This window comes from Pieris napi, chromosome 12 (genome assembly GCF_905475465.1).
Source record: "Pieris napi chromosome 12, ilPieNapi1.2, whole genome shotgun sequence".
Classification (NCBI taxonomy): Eukaryota; Metazoa; Arthropoda; class Insecta; order Lepidoptera; family Pieridae; genus Pieris; species Pieris napi.
This window is the reverse complement of record NC_062245.1, coordinates 2,488,130-2,505,682: the sequence shown is the minus strand read 5'-3', so window position 1 is coordinate 2,505,682 and position 17,553 is coordinate 2,488,130. Positions and strand designations below refer to the sequence as shown.

At 33.8% G+C, this 17,553-nt stretch overlaps 1 protein-coding gene across 2 annotated transcripts in view; it reads right to left on the bottom strand.

Moving 5' to 3' along the window:
* Window positions 1-17,553, bottom strand: part of LOC125054385 (metastasis-associated protein MTA3) — a 49,541-nt gene that overhangs the window by 2,127 nt on the left and 29,861 nt on the right. Inside the window, exons 4-15 of one of the 2 annotated variants that reach the window (XM_047656244.1) lie at window positions 12,401-12,594; window positions 10,706-10,823; window positions 10,190-10,392; window positions 9,167-9,355; window positions 8,296-8,429; window positions 7,147-7,265; window positions 5,888-5,988; window positions 5,232-5,351; window positions 3,262-3,478; window positions 1,765-1,971; window positions 502-630; window positions 32-37 (exon numbers count right to left, since the gene is read on the bottom strand). In XM_047656244.1, the coding sequence (XP_047512200.1) occupies window positions 32-37; window positions 502-630; window positions 1,765-1,971; window positions 3,262-3,478; window positions 5,232-5,351; window positions 5,888-5,988; window positions 7,147-7,265; window positions 8,296-8,429; window positions 9,167-9,355; window positions 10,190-10,392; window positions 10,706-10,823; window positions 12,401-12,594 (1,737 nt within the window). The remainder of the gene's footprint in view (window positions 1-31; window positions 38-501; window positions 631-1,764; window positions 1,972-3,261; window positions 3,479-5,231; window positions 5,352-5,887; window positions 5,989-7,146; window positions 7,266-8,295; window positions 8,430-9,166; window positions 9,356-10,189; window positions 10,393-10,705; window positions 10,824-12,400; window positions 12,595-17,553) is intronic. The other variant, XM_047656245.1, reaches the window with a different exon arrangement.

The following is a 17,553-nucleotide window of genomic DNA, read 5'->3' as shown; positions in this document are numbered from 1 at the left end:
TAACGATTTAAAATTTAAATATCTTATTTACCTGTTGCTATTCCAAGGTTAGCGAGCACAAAAAATAACAAAATTAATATATTGCGTCGTCAATTATGTAATTATTATAATATTTAGAGATAATTTATTTTGAAAATAAAACCCATATAGTACAGGGGGCAAACGAACAGAAGACTCATCTGATGTTAAGTGTTACCGTCACTCTCATTGCCAGAGGGCAAATGTGTTACCGGCCTTTTAAGAATTGATACGCTCTATTCTCAAAGGACCATAAATCGATACTTTCTATTGTATAGGGCAAATTTCCATACGTGTTACCATGTTGAATATCTGATATTTTATTTTACAAAAATATATTAACTTTCACTGAGCTTAGATCAATATAAGCCAGGTAATATTAAAACGCAAATACGCTTGATTAAAGTTACTGTTTTTGCGATACTCCTATGCTATAAATTGCTGATATTCAATATGAAGATGATGATTAAATCATTTACTAACTGTCGAGTCCGTTGATGTCGTCATAGGCGCGTCGCTTGAGCGGCTGCGGGAGCGGGAGCGTGGGCGTATCTCCGCGTCTGGCCTCTATCTCCGCGCGGGACAGTACTCGCTCGTACATCAGGCTGCCATCTAGCGCAAACATTGTTATATCAGTAGAAAATATTTGTTATTTTTATTAAATAAATAAATTCCATATTGTAAACTCTATGTAACATTAAACTCTCTGTTCTAGCCAAGGCTGTACATTATGCTCACCAAGGTTCTCTTAGTGCGGCGATAACCTAAACCGTGAGAGTTACGCCCCGAGAGTAAAACCAGACGCAGGCACTCTCTTAAGAATTGTAAGCATTATTCTGCCGTAGGAGAGTGTACTATAGCGTGAAAATAATATCTTCTAATAATAACATTACATTGACCCAGGAACCGTACATAAATTTGTTCCCTCGGCGGGGGAGTCTTTAAATTGATTTTACCCAAAAAAAGGGAACCGTACACTAACTAAAACGTCAAAACGACATAGATTGACAATCTATCAGAAAATGCGCATTTTTTTCAGCGTCGCTAAAGAGTTGACACGGTAATAATCACGGATGTGACGTATAAGTGAGGTCCTGGGTTCCATTCCTGAAAATTGGTTCTGAAGGGTGAATGTAGTATCAAAATATATATTCCGGCTGGGTTAACTTGAAATATGTAACTATTTTCATGTCATATTTACATGAAATTGACAGAATTAAAGAACGAGAAAGCTTGTGTATGTGTTGTTAAAATTATTGTGTGTAGTACAATCACTCTTGAGCCGTGTCAAAGCTGTCAAACTTAGATAGATAGTCTAGATTTGAGTCTATCTCCATTTAACAATATCTAAAAGCCAAAGAAAGGGTGCGTGTACTTATGTACGCGCGTAAGAAGTTATACTTCTTTGGCATTATTAAAAATAGTTTTTGATTGTATGCAAATAATTAATTACAATTAAATAATCAAAGACTGGAAAAGGAGTCGTTATAGTCAATAAAGTTTAGTTTCCGAAATATTAAATAAATAAATATTTATTATTATTCTCCTTACATTAAGTGTAACATAAATTCTATTGTTATTCGAATTTTGTTTTTGAAATTATGTCCAATGCCGTAGCATCTTCCGTGGGCAACTTCATTCTGTTAATTTTGTGTCACGGTGCGCGCGCAATCGTAAAATTTCACTCTCATAAATTTTTCATAACGCGCCTAAAGAAGTATAAATTCAATAAAATGGGAAAGCTACCTGGTGCCTTGGGCGGTTTCGGGTACGCCACATGTTCGGGCAGCGGCATCCGGTCCTTGGGTGTCAAGATGAGCCATTCCTGCGAGCGGGGTGCTGCAGCCCCATGAGCGGTCGCTAGTCTCGTGGCCACTGCGCCGACGGGGCCACGAGACCGTATTTTGCCAACTGCTCGCGTTTCGGCGCCGCCTGCGTTCATTGCCAATGTACCTGCGAAGTAAGATAAATTTAAAATATTTGTACAAAAAATTATCACTGTTTTAACTTAAACACTGATCTCACAGTTATATACTTTTATATTATATATATATATATATATATATATATATATATAAAGTTAATTATTATAATATTAAAAGTTTAAACTATAAAGCCAGAAAAGAGTACTGGTAGTTAATTAATTATTGTGTAATTTTATGCGCCAACAAAAAATATCCAACAAAGATTCAGATATATTGTAAAACTAAAGATCTTTATTATTAAAAAAATTGTATTATAATAGTTAAGTAACATGAAACAGATACAAAAAATAGTTTATTTAATAATCATTTCTAGATAAATAAGAGTGTCATTTTGGCATCTTATTTAAGTTTTATGAAGTAGTTCAAAACATTGTACTTAATATATACCATTTCACATTTAAAGTAGGATTGTTCTGGTAGTCAATTAATTAAAAATTGAATTGAAAACTATTTCAGCACGGCCACGCCCTGTTCCATTTAACTTTTTTATATAAAAAACTAAGGGTCTGTCCCGGCTTCGCACGGTCGGATATTTGTTGTTTTAAAATATATATTCTATAGCCTATGTTCACCAGCGATAATGTACGATTATAACAGTTAAATATTCTTTCAAATCTGTCCAGTAGTTTTGGAGCCCAATAATACAAAAAACAAAATGATGTGCTTATTTGTTTTATTTTTCGTATATAATATTGTTTATCTATGTAATCTGTTTTGGCTTTCTGTACTAAGTGTTTGTTTTATAATATTATGTATGTTAGCTGTAAGATTACTTATAATTAAAAAAATATTGGTTGTTTGTAAAGTAGGTTTACGATCGAGATGTTTACGTGATAACGTCTTATTGGTGATATAAGTTTTTGGGAAGTAAGGAATTAATGAAGATAACAGTTTTTTCAAATTTTAAATTACATCTATCGTTTTATTCACACTTTTGATGATAAATTTCGGGTGTAAAATGACAAGTTTACTTATTCGACTATGATATACATTTTTCTTCATACATTCACGGAATGACTGGCAGCGCTCGAGATGAGACGGGAGATCGGTCCGTCTCTCTCTCGTTATACCTGCGATCGCGCTCGTGAGGTTTTGGTGTGACACAAGTTTCTGAACATGTCACCCGACTAAAACGATTTTAAAGACGTTATCACGTCAATAAAAATAAAATAAAATAAAATCTTCCCTCTTTATATTAGCGTAGAAAGCAATATGGTGTATTTTGAAGTCGGTTAAAAATCTTGTCAGAAGCACTTACACTCGTGTTTGACCTGATGCAGATTAATGGGCGAAAACGGTGAACGGGCGAAGTGCGTGGGGCGTCGCAACGCTCGAACCAGTCGCCTCGCGAGGCGCGTGAAGGGGGAGGCGCGGAGGTAGAACGCAGCCCGCGTCTTCATCACGGGCCGAGCGCCCTCGCACCCGCCGTGGGCCGTCGCCACGTGGCGGACCAGGTGGGTTCGGAGTTTGAATTCCTGTTTGATAAAACAAAAGTTAAACAAAATTGTGTATGTCGTATGTGATTCAAAAATCTTTATATATATAATTCTTCTGTGAGTGTGTATGTCACTGAACTTCCCTCAAACGACTGGACCGATTTTGATGAAATTTTTTGTGTGTGTTCAAGGGGATCTGGGAATGGTTTAGATTCACAAATCAGCCCGCCAGATGGCGCTGCAGTCGGTACTTTCATACTTTGCTTTACTAATCGCTTGAAATATCATGCAGGACAACGTCTGTCGGGTCCGCTAGTATTCATATAGGTTACAAAATGTCCACTTATGAATGTCAATAAAGAAATATATATGAAATGCTTCTAATTTTACATTTACTGCCAGTTCTCAAATCGAGGGCGTAGAACGGAATAGAAGAACTGGCAATAAACTCTCCACCACTCTTTGTAATCGCCATTTTTTTTGTTTTACACAACGTTTGTAAGGAGCTGCCACCATTACACCATGTTCCGCATGATATCTTAAGTAATAAATTATAATAAAATAAATTAAAAAACAAAGATTTGTCCTCTATTAGCAGGAGGCATGGTGAAATATTTACTTTTTTATTTATATTATTTGACATTATGCACTTTGCTTGTTTTCTTTGTATTTACTTTTTTTTTATTTTTACTGCTTACAAATTTTTGTAACTAAATTTTAAAAGTGGTTTTAATTTATTGAAATATCATTACTATCATATCAATAATTTAAATAATAAAAAATACACTCAAAATTTGAGCAGTACATTCGTGATTTAACTTCTATATGTTGTACTATATTTTTTCTATATCGGTATTTGATCACTTTTTTATACAGTCAAGAAATCGGTGCACACTGTTCGTTCATGTCGTTTAAAAAAAATATATTTAAAAAACACTTTCAATTAAATGATTTAGATTTATCATTTAACAAGAAAATCAGAAGTATCTGGGTTCGATTCCCGTCAAAAACATATTCAGAGTTAAAAGCTAACGCTTTCCTTAAATTTTTTTTATTTATTTTATGCACCAACAAAGTAGACACTAATACAAGTAATGTAACACAAACACAAGCCAAGTGCTACCCCAATTATAGGCGCATATCACATTCTAAATTTTTATAAGTACATTAAAAGAAGAAAAAATTAAGTTAAATAAAAACATTACAAAATTAATTGAATAACCCCGATAAAATCTTAGTGAGTAATCAGCTGAGCCGCTAACTTTTTGAAAATTGATGGGGAGTTTGAAAACATATCTATTTGGGGGAATTCACGACCCCCCCATTGGGATCCAATACCACCATCAATTTCAACGCTATGAATTAAATTATAACTCCTTAAAGATCTATTTAATGGAGCATTCTGACCCAGATTTGATTTTGCAAACTTTTTTTTTTTTTTTCATGTAATAGGAGGCAAACGGGCAGGAGGCTCACCTGATGTTAAGTGATACCGCCGTCCATGGACACTTACAATGCCAGAAGGCTCGCAAGTGCGTTGCCGGCCTTTCAAGAATTGGTACGCTCTTTTCTTGAAGGACCCTAAGTCGAATTGGTTCGGAAATACTTCAGTGGGCAGCTGGTTCCACATAATGGTGGTGCGCGGCAAAAACTGCCTTAGAAAACGCTCTGTTGTGGAACGGCGGACGTCGAGGTGATACGGGTGGAATTTCGTATTCTGTCTCGACGTCCGATGATGAAATTCAGCTGCAGGTATTAATCCGAACAACTCCTCTGATTACATCAATATTACCTTAGCGCAGTTGAGCACGGTGCAGCGATGCGGGCGATGTGAGGCGGACAGGCCTCCCTCCTCGACGGCCCGATTGGCGCGATTCGAATCCACTTCGCTCTCGCCGAATACACCTGCCGTCTGCAAATAAACAAATTTAATACTACGCTTTTAAAATCAGGATAGTAAACCAGATTCTTAACCATACGGTCGTGCGTTCAAATCCTGGACAAATACTCATACCTTGGAGAAAAATAACAAAGTAATGGACATATCTAAAGGTCAAAAATGTGTTGGATTTGACGTACGTAAGTTATACTTAGAGGTAAGTCCCGACTCTTGAATCATACCCTTAGTCCTTTTGAAAAGTCTTTTAATGGTCTTTAACGGATTGATTCATGCTTTTGTCACAACAATGGTCGGAGTGAGAGAGGAGAGAAGAGAGAAAAAAAGATAAACAGAAAAAATACATATTTTTGAAACCGTTACGACGGACGTTAGCATGTTATGATGCTAATATAATTGTATAGTAAATATGTATACAAGTTAAAAAATTTAATATCATAAAAATTATTATTATTCTATATGCGATTGAAAATCAAATAATTTAATAAATGCTTAACTTAAAACTCGCCTATAAATAATTTGCTATTTTTGGATATTTAAGATGAAATTACCTTGAGGCCTCCATATTTCTTCCAATATTGCCAGCAAGTGCCACACAACCTGTACTGCAAGTGTTGCGGACCCCACGTGTACCATTGCGACGAATTCGTTACTGAAAAAAAAAATACTTGGTTTAATCAGTGTTTTTCCCTTACATTACAGAACTTGCTTTTCCAGTTCTGTACATGAATTTTCTTTTAAAAGATGACAACTCGACATAGTCATATTTAAGCGATACATAGCTATATATACCGTAAAATCTTAAACAATTCTCGATAATTCTAAAAAAAACATCGTGATCAAATAAAATATATCGAGTCACTGTACACTAATAAAATAAATATTTCCGAAATATAGCATCATGTATAGTTAGTGATCCAATAAATAAAATAATTACATTATACACGGGGCCGTTCCAGTGTATTACGTAAGCATTACAGGGGGGAGGGGAGGTCTTTGATTTTCTTATTTGGTGATTACGTCAACAGTAATTATTTACTTTTTCACACATATTTAAAACACATTGTCTATGCTTGAAAACGAAATGCATTTTCAAAGATTCATACAAAAAATTAATACGTTTATGTACTATTATTTGGGAGCTTTACCTACTTTGCTAAGTCTGCTTACGTCATACTTGAACAGCCCCTTTACAGTTAGCAATACTTTAAGATAAAAAATAAATAAGGTACAGGTCAGAATCTCATTACAAATATGGCTGAAAGCTGGCTCTTCATGACATATTACAATATCATTTACAGACGAGCCAAACGTTTTATGTAATAATATAAATAATTAAAACTTTACGATTCAGTCACGACTCAAAAAGCCCATTCCAGTAAAAATTTCATTCATTCAAAAAATTCCAGCCATTTCAGTCAAAATATGCGTATCAAATCTGGTTTGAATATAGGCATATATATGTTAACGTAAAATTGCAAACACCGTTAGATTGTAATCTATCTCGCGAGATTATAAACTGTCGAAAGATTGTGAACCTCAGCTTACTGCTTACAATTTAACATATTATTATTTGGTAGATTGTACTACACTAACTTAGTTATCATTCAAACTTCTTTGGTCAATTACAGATTAATTTTACTTTCCAACAATTTCATATAACTACCGAATAATAATACGTTAATTTGTAAGCAGTTCGTTGAGGTTCACAATCTTTCGACAGTTTATAATCTCGCGAGATAGATTACAATCTAACGGTATTTACAATTTTACGGTGACATATATATATTAATATTGTATACATAGTTACCTTGGCAGGAAGCACAAACGGTGGGTGCGATGGCGGCAGTGCCGTTGGTCCCGCCATTGAGGACTGTTCCTTTGCCGTTGCCATTGTTGCTCGTTATGAGGGCTGGGTTCGGCTTGTTGCTGTAATTTTATGCGGTATGATTTAATTATTGCTTAAAATTTACAAATTACAATTATAAAAAGCGTAAAATAAACTGGGTAGAATTCTTCCTTCACAACAAATAGCTAAACACAAAACAAGACAACTTTTTTAACTATCTAATTTTATAAGTAAGATTGTATTGAAGTTTTTTCTTTTTAAATATGACTAGAAAATAGAGTATTTTCTGAGCAATAATTTGTTATCTATCTAATACTGCACCAGGTAGTAAAACATAATACATATATAGATTGATTATAAAGATAAATTCTGTTTTAATTCATAGTCAAAAGCTAAAATTATTGTATTTTTGTCTTGGTTCTTGCATTTACGTGACAGGTTAATGTACCAAATAATTTAAAAAGCTTGTTTTTAATGGTAGAATTGTCAGTATGTATAGACAAATACGAATCCAGCCTTGTAGGATCTTAACGTGGCGATTTTTCTTAATTTTGCTTATATTGTTTCGTGCTATAACTGCATTTTGTCATCTTCAAACATATCTATACAAATATTATAGAGGTAAAGTTTGTGAGGTTGTTGGGGGTAATCTTTGTATCTACTATACCATTTTTTAAAATCAATATTTGTGAGTACCGTATATGAGGGTATATTTAAACCCAAAGAATGAAAAAAAACTTTAACATGGTTGTTGGATTCGGAGTAAAAACGGCTGAACGAAAACGTTTCTTACAAACGCTGCCTTAACGATGAGAGGTATATGATTGAGTTCTAGATAAAAGTTGTAAACTTGATAATGCCTACGAATATATAAAAACCTTTAACCCTACGGTTTTTGCCAATATCTAGAATGATGAGGAAGATTTAGGTATATAATTTTTCAAGGTTTACTGATAGTTATATAGATAGTATATATATCGTCCGTGGGCAACGGTTGTTAACAAAAAAAAATTGCGTACTGGTTCCGCGAATCTACCCTCAATTTCAAACATAACAATAAGCAAATGAATATAATAGACAAGAGAGACTGTGGTGGGTACAAACACTCACTAGTTGGGAATGTAGACCTGCTTCAGCTTGGACTCGGCTTCCACCGCCTTCACACGTTTTTGTTGCACATAGCGGTCCGTGGTCTTCCACATGTAGTAGTATTCAACTAGGTTCTTTAGCGTCTTCCATGGCAACTGTATGAAAAACATTGATTTAGATATAGTATTATATTGTATAATGAGTAAATTACATTTTACATACAAAAATTAAAATTTATTAAAAAGAGTGCCGGAGAGTTCATTGCCAGTTATTTTTGCCCGTTCTACGCCCTTGATTTGAGAACTGGCATTAAATTTAATTTAGATACATTTAATGTTTGATTTTATTAACATTCATAAGTGTACATTGAATTTGAATTAAGATGTGAAAAAACTACTACATTGTGCCTATTTAGCTATTCAAATTAACTGTAATAAATTTCTAATACTTTAATAACAATAATAATAATTTTTAAATTACTATAATTAGCAACGCTTCAGTGTTATACACTTTCCACTTTTTCCTTAGAATTATTCATTAAATATATGTATTAAACTTTTATTTTTTAGTTCTTGTTAAGAAACATGATATAAGTTTAAAACAAAACACACCTTTCCCAAATTTAACTACAATAAAACAAAGTTTTACATAAAACTCTCTCAATCAGCAGTAACTGTACAAATTTCCTTATTACACAATAGAAGCTTTTCACTAATTTATTTTTTTATTTTTATAGAACGGGGGGCAAACGGGCAGGAGGCTCACCTGATGTTAAGTGATACCGCCGCCCATGGACACTCTCAATGAAGTATTAAACTCAAACTCAAAATAACTTTATTCATATAGGTAAACAAGTAAACTTATGAATATCAGAATCAGGTAAGATACTCACAAAGTCCTGCCGTATATCAGCAAAGTCCTTCCCATACTTGTCGAGGGCCTCTTCAAAGAGGTTCGCTTCTGAGGCCGACCACTCTTCCATCTCATCCCGGCACAGCACTGGCCCCGATGCAGGCACAAGTGAGGATAGAGCTGACTCTATGCTGTAACCGCTTTTGTGGAGTGTGTCCATAGCGTGGAACTGTAATAAATAATTAACTATAAGCAAAATATAAAACTGACTGCTTATTTATTATTTAGTTGTCTTCTGCGGGTTTATCCGCGTTGATTCGTACCCTTACTCTTTCTTAGGAGAACAATCTCATGATAGCACTAAACAAACTGAGAGAAGTTTTTAAAAATAAATAATTATCCAGTATTTAATAGATTCCTATACATTTGTTTTTTTCTAATAGGTGATTCCTTCATCGTACGATCGCTTGTCGCGAATATATAGCACATAGAAATGTCATTGGCGCACAGCCGGGTATCGAACCTACTATCTCAGAGATGAGAAGCACATGCTGAAGCCAGCTATAGCTTTATATTGGTAAAATCGGTTCAGTGTAGATACATAGATCAATAATTTTTTTTCAATTATGTATGAAACTTCATTTCGCACTCAGACCATAACAACCTCGGTCGATGTCAAACATACACTATATATGTCTCCTTTATATATTATATCTAATATATAAAATTAAATTCTCGTGTCGCAGTGTTTGTAGTTAAACTCCTCCGAAACGGCTTGACCGATTCTCATGAAATTTTGTGTGCATATTTGGTATGTCTGAGATTCGGACATCTATTTTTCATCCCCCTAAATGTTAAGGGTAGTCCAACCCTAAATCATTATTTTTTAATTTTTAGATAAAATTATATTTTTATTTTTTTATGATACAGCATTATAAAATACATACAACCCCTCTACGATCAACCCCTATTTTTTATTATAAATTATATACATGGCAAAACGACGTTTGCCGAATCAGCTAGTGTATATATAAATAATCTTAAGTGACTATACAGTACTCACAAGTGTAATGTCTCGGCTGGCAGCGGCTGCGGACATATGCAATGAGGGTTGTTTGACACTGGATGAACAGTCAAGGGCACGCGCAAAAGTCCCCACTGAACGTGACACTACTAGAAACTGGTCAATCTGTCGGTCCGTCAATCCATGTTCCGGTGTCCACACTAGCGTTTCTAACTCCTCACTGTTTCTTGGGTCCTCTTCGCCTGTAATGTGTGGTCATCCTATTATTGGTGGGCACTTATAAACAAAATAACTAGTTTTTCAACTTTTTAAATGATTTAGTTATCATTCTACCAATTTGTACTGGTACAATTATCTGTGGAGCACAATTTTAAATTTATAAAAGTATTTTTTTTTACTGCTTAAACCCATTGAAAGTTTGCTGATATTTATCTAAGCTCTAAATCAAAAATTATGAGGCAGGAAATATAAAAATATATTTAATTACTTTTTGAATACAAAAAATTCAGTGAAATTTGACCGCAAACGAAATTAAGTACTACATAAAGGTCTTACCTTCTTTTAATAAATTAGTTACTTCAGTCTGATATCTACTTCCCACTCTGATTTCACCCTTATCTGCTAATAAAGTCTTTTGTGAAGGATCAAATACTAAACAATAAAAAAATGCGTCCTGAAACAAAAGAGAGAGGTGTATTAATATATGTTATATCATTAATTATCCTAACTCTGTACTTAGTAGTTAACACACATGCACATAATGTTTCACTAGAAAGTCCTAGATTAGACTACCGGTAGGCAAAGACTGATCACCTCATTCCTTAAACAATATATATACGTAAGGTTTTCAAAATGGCAAATGCTCTTAACTTGTCTATTACTCTCATACTATAGAATTAACACTATTTATAAATCCTATATTTGTTTTGTTTTCCTTCACTCAAAAAAACAATATACGTATTTTAATATTGGAGCCTAAAACAAATTTTAATTGATACAGAAAAAACCCTGATACCCCAAACTGGCTCTTAAACACCAAACATAGCACCTAAATTTACATTGCTTTATATCAAGTCAACATTTATTTATGTAACTTATTGTACTTTGAACATACATTTTATTTAAAAAAATATATAAATTTCGTTCTCCAATCAAGGGCCAGAACAGACTAGAAAAACTTGCAAGAAACTCTCCGGTACCTTTTAATAAAGTACATATTTTATTTATACAAGGTTCTTATAGATTTAATGACTGGCGAAAAGTAGAACTATTGCTTTGATGTGAATATTTATTGACTTTTAAATGTAGCAGATATATATATGACATTTTAGAAGTTACTGATGTTATTATAAAAGCACAACGGCTATTTGGAAGACATTTCTGAATATTGACTTTCAATTTCAGGTAGGTTAGTAACAAAGTGCTTCACGGTTGAGCGAACACAAATCTTCCTATGTCCTTGCATGACGTATCGATCCTTACATATATGTAATATGTGAAGCAGGAAACACAGACATTGATACGAGATAGGACGGTAAGTGCATGCTCATTTCCTTATTAGTTCGCGTTCATCATACTATTATTGTTACTCTTTGTCGCCGGGATAGCTTGTTTTATATAAACATAGGGTGGGGTGGCAATTTGGATTGTTCATATATACCATATTCGTTACAACTGGTTAAATCTGATAATACTGTGTCTTTTTGTCACTGAGTAAGACAACTTGACAGAAAGAGACAAATATAATTTAGTCAAACATTCTTATGTAAAATTTTAAAATCACAGACGTAACATTCAATAATATTTGTTTTTAATCTTGCTAGTGCAATGATAGAATCTTAATATTCCATTTGGTGCGTTAACAACAAAATAATCTAATTTAATGTGTAAAATCCGATAACAACGAAGAATATAGTCTATAATTTTATTGTATGAGATTCTACAGTATAGAAGAGCCTCCGTAGCCTAGTTAAATCACGTGACGTATAGCCGAAATTTTGATTCCCTACTTTATTATACCTATATTTTTTGTTTAGTACACACGGCTGATGTCACTCAGACACCAATATGTAAAAGTCCATTGGACACCAAATAAACTTCAATGTCTATCCAGTTCATTAAGTATGAAATAGCAGCTCTACTCGGTGCACATTAATTGGGGTAAATTTATTATTTTACGTAACATTTCTTAATTTATGTAAAAAAAGATGCGTCCACGTTTCCGTTGTCGTGTTCGCGGTACATACTCACATCCTTATTGAGATAGCTGAGCAGCGACTCTGTCTCGTTGAGTAGGGTCACGCTGCACTTGCCGCGTATGTGGGTAGCCGGCAGTGTCTCCACGTGCCGTGAGAGGAAGAGTTCCCGGTGCTTGGCCTGGTGCCGCTGCTTCGGCGGCATGCCGTCTGTGCCCGGTAACTCGCTAGATTCCTCCTCCATTGCAACTGGAATGTCAGGAGAGATTATTAAACACCTTCTTCTAAAAGGTTTTGAAGTATTTATTTTAAATTTCTGTTCACCAAACTGTTTTTACATAAGACTGAAAGATGAGTAGGTACTTTAGATAAATGTATAACTGATTTGAATATATGAGTCAAAAGGGATATTAAGGGTACTTAGTTTCTGTGGGACAACGAAAAGAACAGTCTCACTCTTGAGTAGATTGTAGTTTATAGTCCTTCTAACATTGCTTCGATATCAAGTCACAAGCTACGACTAAAAGAGTACATTTTATTCATCAATGCTTTATATTTATACCTCTTTCATATATCCTATGCCAACGTTATTATTATATCATATATGTACAACATAACATATTTTTAAGTTGATATGCTCTTTGTGTACGCCACAAATGAGTGCAAAAATATATTTAACCAAATATCTTCACCGCGTTTCACTACACAGTTATCGGTTGCATATAATATTTTAAGTATATATTTACTTATCATTCCATATATTGTAAGTAGGGTATCTATGATGAATCAATGTGCAAACGATGTTATCTTACACATACATAATATACAGCAAAATTAAGATTGATTAATAAGATACATTCATGAAATATATCAATAAAAAAAAAGTTATAGTTAATGGAGGAATTAGCCTTGTAGGTTTGGACCATAAAGATATATATTGTATGCAATTAACACCTCATACGGTAAAGTAATACAGCATATGAACCCAATCGCAACTAGAGAGGATCTATGTGTTGTCACTGTGTAATCTCTATTTCTTAAGGGAGCGTTCAAGTATTACGTAACGTATTTTGGGAGGGGGGGTGTCCTTTTGTAAAACGTTACGATGCGGGACGGGGATTAAATTACGCGTTATTGTTAATATTTTTTTCGACTTACACCACATAATAGTAACTAAAGAGTCACAAGGTGGTCACGAAACGTTTTACTGTACTGTACCTGGGTACTGAATAACGTTACGGCGAGTTACATGGGGGGGGGGGTCAATAATCTCCAAAAATTGCGTTACGTAATACTTGAACGCTCCCTAATTTGACGGTTGAGATATTATTAGAGACTTGATCGAAACTCAAGCTAATATAGTTAGTGTTTAGTGTAAGAAATCATTACATTTACCGATTATGTAATCATTGTATTATGTAATAAAAACGGCAAACAGACGTAATAAATTCAATTGGTGTCATGTGATTTATTTTTCGCTTTATAAAAACGGAAACACAAATCTCATTTGGTATTTGTAGAGTACCAAGCAAGTTATAATTTTAAAGTATTAAAGTAAATGTTCACGTTAGCTAGTAAAAGTAAATGCAGTAAACATTTACGTGTATCAATTTCTGGCCCAAAATAGGAAGACCTTGAGATTGAACACGCGAAGAATAACATACTTGTAAATAAATATGTGATTTATAATATTAGTGATTAGGTTTATTTTTATATAATGGTGCCCCAGAAGATGAATGTTTTAGGTTATACCTAAATTATACGCAAGATTTTTAACTTTATTAAAACACTATGAAATAATTAGATTAACTTAGTTTAATTTTGCCATAATGTAATGGCATATCTGGAAGAGCCTGAGCCCATTTAACATCATAACCAACCAGGAAAGATTCAGGAGTCGGGTCGCAGCTCTAAGTATGACTCCAGAAAGTCCCGAAATTCATAAATTGATTTGGTTATATGCACGTGAAATGTCAGGATTAACCTATAATGTTAATTAAAAGTAAATTTTCTATGAAAATATAATGATACAAAACGCGCCATTATTTCACACAAATACAAGCATTTTCGTAACATTTAAAGACAATATAATTTTATCAGAGTACGCTGGAATATTAATTAAGCCAGCGAAAACTGGTTTCAGCCGGTAATACAAACTGTATTGAGGTTCGATTATAGTAGGATTACTTACTATGACTGGGGAAGTGACAAAGGACAGAAACGTAGGGTCAGCCCGCGCTATGGCAGGTGTGCTTTGCTTCGGGCAACTATTGAATGTGTCTAGCATAATAGATCGCATTTAGAAGTTTCTATTGATTTCAATTATATAGGTAACATAGAAATTGTTTTTGAGCGGGACCAAACTTTTGTCATTTTGTCAGACATGTTCCAGATACTTTATGCTAAACGTTAATTTATCTGGCAATATTTAATAATGTGTAATACATACATTGTTGGATAAGTACGTATAACAATTTGTACGCTGATTTTTATGACGAAATGTCCCGTACATTATTGTTTCTTTTGAATATAATTCTTACTAGAAGAAATACGAGTATCACAAGCAGGATTGCGTATACCTTAAGAAAACGGAACATCGCTATTCCATTACAGAATGCCGTACTTGTAAGTACTATATAATCTCCAGAGTCCATCATAAGATCAGCTTAATGAAATCAATATACAAGATTGCTATCGGAATTAAACACTTTTATCAACCCAGAGGATGACGCAAATATACGACATCGTAGTTCCTTACTAGCAATTATCAAAATGCGCATTCTATAGAAATCCACCCACTCGATTGGCAAACTTTAGCCAGTAAACCGTTGAAAAATAGAAAAAGTAAACGAATTAATTAGTACCAAAATTTTGTTAAAACTAATTACTTGATAAAAACTAAAGGCGTCGGCCAAAAGCAATTAGGTCATGTTAATAATTCAGCACATAAATTAAAATGGTGATATCGGGGACCGGTTTCAAGATGGCTTTTGGTAATGGTTCGAGGGGTGAGTAACTACTGACTAGCGACAACTTAAGGGACAGATTCTATACAGGCGATTTATAAAAGCTAGACGCGTACACACGTGCCAAATGTTCTATTATATGCCAGTATGTAAATACGTTGTATTAAGTAACGATAAATATCTATAAGTCACCAGATGGTGGCTATCAGTCTAGTTTTTAAGAGGCCAAAGAAGGTATAAAATTTTAAATTATCACTTGATCATGGTGGTTTTTGGGAATTCAAGACTGTGAAATTGCTAGCAAAATAAACATTGAAGGATCTTTATGAAACACATCGTCAAAGTATGTGAGTGTGTTTTATAGGCATAGTCTGCAATAACAGACCATTTAGCCAGATATTTTAGTGCGTAAACTAATACGCTATTAAGTGGTATTAGTAGCTATATTTTTATTTGTTCGTCCACACTGGTAAAGTTATTTTAAAGAGAATATTATGTAATTAAATAAAATAACTTGACACAAAGCACTCGAAAGGCATTCCCGATTTTCCTTTCCTTTTCACATTGGAATTTTGTTGTAGATCTCGTCATACAATCAGTGTAAAATTGTATCCATGTTAAATAAAAATAATTTTTCAATAAGTTAATTACTTCAATGCGCTGTAAAACGTTGAATTGAATTATTAATTGATTTCGTTGATTACAAAGACGCACATAAGAATGTCAATATATATGAAAATCGCATTTATTGAACTGGTACTTATAATATTGACATGTATTTGAAATCGATTTAATTTCCCTAAATCACTTTATATGTTTATTTCTTAATAGTAATGGTACACGAAGATAAGCCTATACTTATAGCTTACTACGTAGCTTTTGTAAGCGTCTACTTGTTGGGCGCATTTCTCCAGGGGCGGAAGGGTCGCGGCCGAATTGTGGGGGATTTATTTTATGATAATTATTTCGATTGGCTTCGCGTGAAAAGGCATAAAAGGATCGCAAATATCTTCTGCTTCACTCGTATTATTTCTAACAATTTACCCGCATTTCTCGTATTTTGGCCACACTTTTTCTATATCTTCAACAAATCGCACATATATGTTAGTCAATTTACGTAAAACACTTTTATTTACTTATTCAAGTATGCATGCCCTACTTAAATATAATTAAACCTTTCTCATGTATTACATTTGTCAAAAGTCAAAACCTACCAAACAGTTTAGTTTATCGTGTTAAAACAGACAAAATTAATTGTTTAATACGTGAGAATTCAATATGAAATCCACACAAATCTCACAGTATTGCATAAACTCAAGAAAGGTAAACAATTATTCTAAAATTGTGTCTTGTCTTACAGCTGTGAGACACCTAATTTGTGAATCTAGTCTAGACAGTACCTACCTACAGCACATATGGAATTATTTTGTATTTTATGCAAGCATCTCTTAAGTTTATCTTCACTACTCCCGAAACAGTGCAGTTTTAAAGACTAGGGAAATTTACCTGTTTTATTATTTGACCATAATGTACCAATTTAAAACTTAACGGTACATGAAAATTTGCAAAGCTCGCGGTATTCTAAGTAACTATAACCTTGCAAATGGTATGCAAAGCAATGTCTTTCTCATGAATATCAAACATTATGTTACGTTCCGTTGCCAGGACGACTTCCTGTTTTGTACTTAATGTCTATCTTTATTTTATTAAATAGTTTAGGAATAACTAACGTTTTGTATTGCATTCAATGGTATCTGGACCACTAAGGGACTTTGCTATATATCTTTAGTCTTAAGTAATATTACGCAACAATAGCGTATGTCGCTGGTTACTATTTGGCTTTCTGCAATATAACACGTATTACACACTTACAAAGAGATTCAAACTATTTTTGACAAAAAATTGCATAGATACAAAATTATTATAATCAGTAGGTCAAATATCGGCGATGTTTTTTCATAGTTGTTACGTGTGGAGGTAGAATTTAGGTTATTTTTAAAGCTATAATAAAAACTATCATACAGGGCGGCGTATCATTCCCTATCTAATCTCCCGCGTTGGTGGCAATGTCATCGAAGATTCAAGATTAAGCTATAATAGAATAGCTTTGTTCAAGCCTGCCTTATAAATTTTATTATCTCCGGGCTGAGCCTTTATGAGGAGTTTGCTAGTAGACGTTATAACAGGGAAACGACTAACAGTCTTCAGAGCTCACAAGTTCCTAAACTAGTTGGTGTTTACG